General features: G+C 38.6%; 1 protein-coding gene and 1 non-coding gene across 2 annotated transcripts in view; one reads left to right on the forward strand and one right to left on the reverse strand.

Moving 5' to 3' along the window:
* Nucleotides 1–5,431, forward strand: part of BDP1 (B double prime 1, subunit of RNA polymerase III transcription initiation factor IIIB) — a 114,892-nt gene that overhangs the window by 40,569 nt on the left and 68,892 nt on the right. Inside the window, exons 9-10 of the mRNA XM_023510861.1 lie at nt 1,599–1,871; nt 4,079–4,226. Of these exons, the coding sequence (XP_023366629.1) occupies nt 1,599–1,871; nt 4,079–4,226 (421 nt within the window). The remainder of the gene's footprint in view (nt 1–1,598; nt 1,872–4,078; nt 4,227–5,431) is intronic.
* Nucleotides 2,322–2,427, reverse strand: LOC111723962. The gene has a single exon (XR_002772363.1). It is a non-coding gene; the product is annotated as a U6 spliceosomal RNA (small nuclear RNA).

Below are 5,431 nucleotides of genomic sequence, written 5' to 3' on the forward strand. Positions count from 1 at the left end.
TTTTTTTTTTTTTTGGTAGAGACAGAGCCTCACTTTATCGCCCTCGGTAGAGTGCCATGGCATCACACAGCTCACAGCAACCTCCAACTCCAAGGCTTAGGCAATTCTCTTGCCTCAGCCTCCCGAGTAGCTGGGACTACAGGCACCCACCACAATGCCCAGCTATTTTTTGTTGCAGTTTGGCTGGGACCGGGTTTGAACCCGCCACCTCCGGTATATGAGGCCAGCGCCCTACTCACTGAGCCACAGGCGCCGCCCACTAGAAATGATTTTTTAAAAGGTCGTTCATTGAAAAAAATTGTATGGAAGATAAATTCTTGAACTCTTCCTACCTGTCTCTCAAAGTGAATTCTTTGGATTTCCTTGAGATAACTATCTAATCACTATTTTATGTATATGTATGTGCAGGTGTGCCTTAGAGTATACAGATAGTCCTTTCCTTCCATGGTTCAACTTATGTTTTTTCACCTTGGTAACAGTGCAAAAGTAATGCACATTTAGTAGAAACCACACTTTGATTTCTCACATACTCATTCTGTTTTTCACTTTTGGTACAATATTCAGTAATTACATGAGATATTCAACACTTTATTATAAAGATCTTTGTGTTAGATCAGTGGTTTTCAACCTTCCTAATGCTGTGGTCCTTTAATAAGTTGAGAACCCCTGTGTTAGAGAACCCCTACTAATTTTACCCAGCTATAGGCTGATGTAAGTGTTGGAGCATATTTAAAATAGGCTGGGCAGCCCACACCTGTAGTTCCAGCAACTTAGGAAGGTAATGCAGGAGGATCTCTTAGGCTTAGGAGTTTGAGGCTACAGTGTGCTATAATCCTTCCACTGTACTTCAGCCAGGGTGACAGAACAAGACTCTCTCTCAAAAACAACAACAAAAAAAGGAGGCTAAACATGATGTTAGGTGAATTAAATAAATGCATTTTGACTTATAATATATAGTGGGTTTATTGGAACATAGCCCAATTGTAAGTCTAGGAGCATCTGTACATGTAGTTGTTTTTTAAAGTGTTATCATATATATTCTACCATTTGATTTTTCTTTCTTTCTTTTGAGACAGAGCCTCAAGCTATCCCCCTGGGTAGAGTGCCATGGCATCATGATCACAGCAACCTCCAACTCCTGGACTCAAGCGAGTCTCTTGCCTTAGCCTCCCAAGTAGCTGGGACCACAGGCGCCCGCCACAACGCCTGGCCATTTTTTGGTTGCAGCCATCATTGTTGTTTTGGCGGGCCCGGGCTGGGGATTCGAACCCGCCACCTTAGGTGTATGTGGCTGGCGCCTTAGCCGCTTGAGCCACAGGCGCCGAGCCGATTTTTCAATATAACAATATGTTTTGAAATTTTTCACATTGTAACATATTAACTTAACCTCCTGTTGTTATCGGTTACCTGAATTTTTAGAGCATGGATGTACTGTAACTTATTTGGTCACTTTATATTGGACATTTTAGGTTGTCTTCAATTTTTTTTTCTCTTATAAATAACACTACAGAGGATATCCTTGAGTATTTATTATTTCCATCTTTATGAGCTTTTCTGTAGGTTGTTTACATATTTATCAGCACTTCTCTTGTTTTCAGTGAAAAAAGTTGCCTGTGAAGAAGTGAATAATGATCCAGATGAGTCTGTGAGTGCTATAATTTCAGACTCAGAAAGATCGCCAAAGGATACTCAGCCAGCTGAAGAAGAAGAAGAGCCTCTGACTTTATCAGGGCAAGATTCAGAACAGGTTGCATTAAATCAAAAGAAAAGGAGAAGTAAGAATCAAGAAGAAGCTAATGAACAGGAAATAAACAGTGCTTCAGGAAATGCCACTGTTCACTCAAACCCGTCTGAAGGAGAAGAGCTCCAGAGTAAGTGTCTCACATATTTTAACAGCCTCTGTGTTACTTGAGAGGATGTGTTACTTGAGGTATATTAACTAAAATACCTTCCTTCTATTTTATCTTTATTTATTTATTTTTATTAAGTCATATATACATAGATCATGAATACATTTATGCCTTTGTGGGATTCAGTGTGTTGATTATTTGTAAAAATTGGAGTGCTTACATCCTACTACTTTACATAGCTTTTACCTCATTTACTTAATCAATGTTAAGACATTTGTATTCTATACTTGATAGATTTGACTCGTACCCTTCCAATATGCTCCAGAGGTGTGGTCCCACCATTAATCCTCCCTCTATTGAACCACCCCCATCCCTTCTCATTCCTCTCCCCTTCCCTCCTTTATCCTGGCTATAGTTGTGATTCATCTTTCATTAGAAAGTGTGAGTGATTATAAATTGGTTTCATAGTAGAAAAATATGGAACGCTTGACGAATTTGCATGTTATCCTAACTCAGAGGCCATGCTAATCTTCTCTGTATCATTCCAATTTTAGTATATGTGCTGTGAAGCGAGCACAATGCCTTCCTTCTAGATAGTAACAGTTAAGCAATTAATCATGCTTATTAATGAGTTCTGTGTTTGGACTGGTTTAAATCTTAATTAAAATTCATTATAAAAAACACAATTAAAGGGCAGTGCCTGTGGCTCAAAGAAGAGGGGCGCCAGCCCCATGTGCTGGAGGTGGTAGGTTCAAACCCAGTCTCAGCCAAAAACTGCAAAAAAAACCCAAAAACCCAAAAAACCAAATTAAGTGGGGAGATTTTTCTCTAAAGTTTGTTTCTAAGCTGTATCACAAACTATGCATTCCTCTTAACAGTGAAATCGGCTCGGCGCCTATAGCTCAACCGGCTAAGGCGCCAGCCACGTACACCTAAGGTGGCGGGTTCGAATCCCCAGCCCGGACCCGCCAAACAACAATGACGGCTGCAACCAAAAAATAGCCGGGCGTTGTGGCGGGCGCCTGTGGTCCCAGCTACTTGGGAGGCAGAGGCAGGAGACTCGCTTGAGCCCAGGAGTTGGAGGTTGCTGTGAGCTGTGATGCCATGGCACTCTACCCAGGGGGATAGCTGGAGGCTCTGTCTAAAAAAAAAAAAAAAAACAAAACAACAGTGAAATCACACGTATGTAGTTAAATGTACATTGCTTATGTCTGTTAATAAATGACAGATTTTTATGTTGTACTGCTACAGAGTGTCTTTGGGAACCCACAGTGGGTTGTTTAATTTTTATAAAAGACCTAATGGAATAAGTATTTCTCTCATTTTTCTTTTTTATCTTAGAATGCAGGCATATTGACATGTAGGACTTACTTGGGGGTGAGGGCTAAGAGTTTAGGGGATGCTTGGTCCCTCTCCTTAGGAGTTCATATACAGATTATTTAAAAGAAGATAATTAACAAAGAGAAGAGGAAAAGGAACAGACCAAAATAACCTTTTATAAAATTTATAATCTGTGTGTTGGCTTTACTAATATGATTTTAATACATGAGTTTTGGTCATTAATGTATGATTTATAGGCATTACAATATTATTCTCTTTTGTGGCTTACTAGTAGAGCCATTACGAATAAAGCGGAATAATGATTCAGAAATTAGATTTTAGAAATCAAACAGACCTTGCTTTAAATTCCAGATCTTTTATTTGCTAAGTATGTGTATTACATTGAGCAAGTCACTTAAAAATCTCTGAACTTAGGTGCTTCTCTTTGTGATGGATTTAATATTAATACCTTGAAATAGAATTATTTTGAGTATTAAATGAGATAATACATCTGATGGATTTAAGAGTTCCTGCTGCATTGTAAATACTCAATAAGTGATAACTATCACTGTATTATTATTACACTTCGGAAGGAGCAAAAGAATAGCCAAATCTACTTTTAGTTTCTTGACTAGACTCACTTTAATCACTTAAAATTTAATCAAGATAAGGAAGATGCTGTAAATTGCCATGGAAAAGGGGTGACTCTAAAAACACCAGTAGTTGTATGTTGATCGAATTTTCTTTTTGCTCTAAAAATAAGATGTATTTCTTGCAAATGACAGCTTGAATATTGAATGGATTAATGTTTTGTAGGAAAAGATGATGTATGTAAATTCCTTTCTGCTTTAAAAAAATAGATGTTTTTGCTGTTACGTTTTAGAATAATGTGCATTCTTTATTCATAGCTGAATGTCAATCTTTAAAGCCTGAGGTAAATGAAGATGAATGCAATAAGAAACAGAAGCTTTCCTGTGTACAAAACATAGATGACAATGCAAGTTTAGCTTCCAGTGAAAAAGTTGAGAAAATAACTGACCCCATCCTTTCATCAAGGTATCTTCTATGTTTTTTCTGCTTTTCCACATCTGTTGATTAGTGACAGACCAGTGTTGAAGTTTCCAGCTGCGATGGTGCATTTGCCTATTTCTTTTTTCAGTTCTATTTGTTTTTTCTTCATGTATTTTGAAGCTCTATTGTTAGTTGTGTACATAACTAGGATTTCTGTGTCTTCTTGGTGAAATCTCCTTTGTCATTTTGTGCTATGCTTTTGTATTGCTTTTCTTACCTGATGTTTACTTTGTCACTACAGCTTTCTTTTGGTTAGTGTTTGCATGGGTTTATTATTTTCCATTTTCATTTTATGTTTGGGTTTTATTAGTTTAAATATGGAATATCCTGCTATGTGTGTTTTAAATGTGGTTGTCTTGGATATGGTGGCTCATGCCTGTAATCTCAGCACTTTGGAAGGCCAAGATAAGAGGCTCACTTGAGGCCAAGATTCAAGGTTGCAGTGAGCTGGGTGATAGAGTAAAGACCCTGTCTCTTAAAATCTATAGAGTAATTAAAGCAGTGGGGTTACTGGTATAGGAGTTGACGAGTTTCCTCAGTGAGACTAGGAAGAGTCTATGAAAGATATAGGAATCTTTTTCTTTATCTTTACAGCACTTTATGTTGCTGTTGTATAGGAATCTTTGTAGTTGGGGTAGCTTTTAGAAATTAGTGGGCAAAGATTAAACTAACTAGTTATTCATTAGATTGTAATAAGATATGAAAAAGGTAATATTGTCTTTTTTCTTTTCCTGGAGTCAAAAGTCTCATTTTGTCACCCTGGGTAGAGTGCTGTGACATCATAGCTCATAGCAACCTTAAACTCTTGGGCTCAAGTGATTCTCTTGCCTCAGCCTCCTAAGTAGCTGGGACTTCAGGACCCTGCCACAATGGGGAAAGCTGAGGTGAGAGGATTTGTTTGAGGCCACGAGTTCAACATAGGGAAACCCTATCTCTACAAAAATTAAGGGAAAAATTTGCGGGGAATGGTGTTGCATACCTATCGTCCTAGCTACTTGGGAGACTGAGCTGGAGAATTGCTTGAGCCCAGGAGTTAAAAGATGTAGGGAGCTGTGATTACACTACTGCACTCCAGCCTGAAGAAGAACCTGTCTCTTTTTTATTTTTTTGAGGCAGAGCCTCCAGCTGTCCCCCTGGGAAGAGTGCTGTGGGCATCACAGCTCACAGCAACCTCCAACTCCTGGGCTCAA

Source organism: Otolemur garnettii, unplaced genomic scaffold (genome assembly GCF_000181295.1).
Source record: "Otolemur garnettii isolate 467f Iridium unplaced genomic scaffold, OtoGar3 scaffold00017, whole genome shotgun sequence".
Lineage (NCBI taxonomy): Eukaryota > Metazoa > Chordata > Mammalia > Primates > Galagidae > Otolemur > Otolemur garnettii.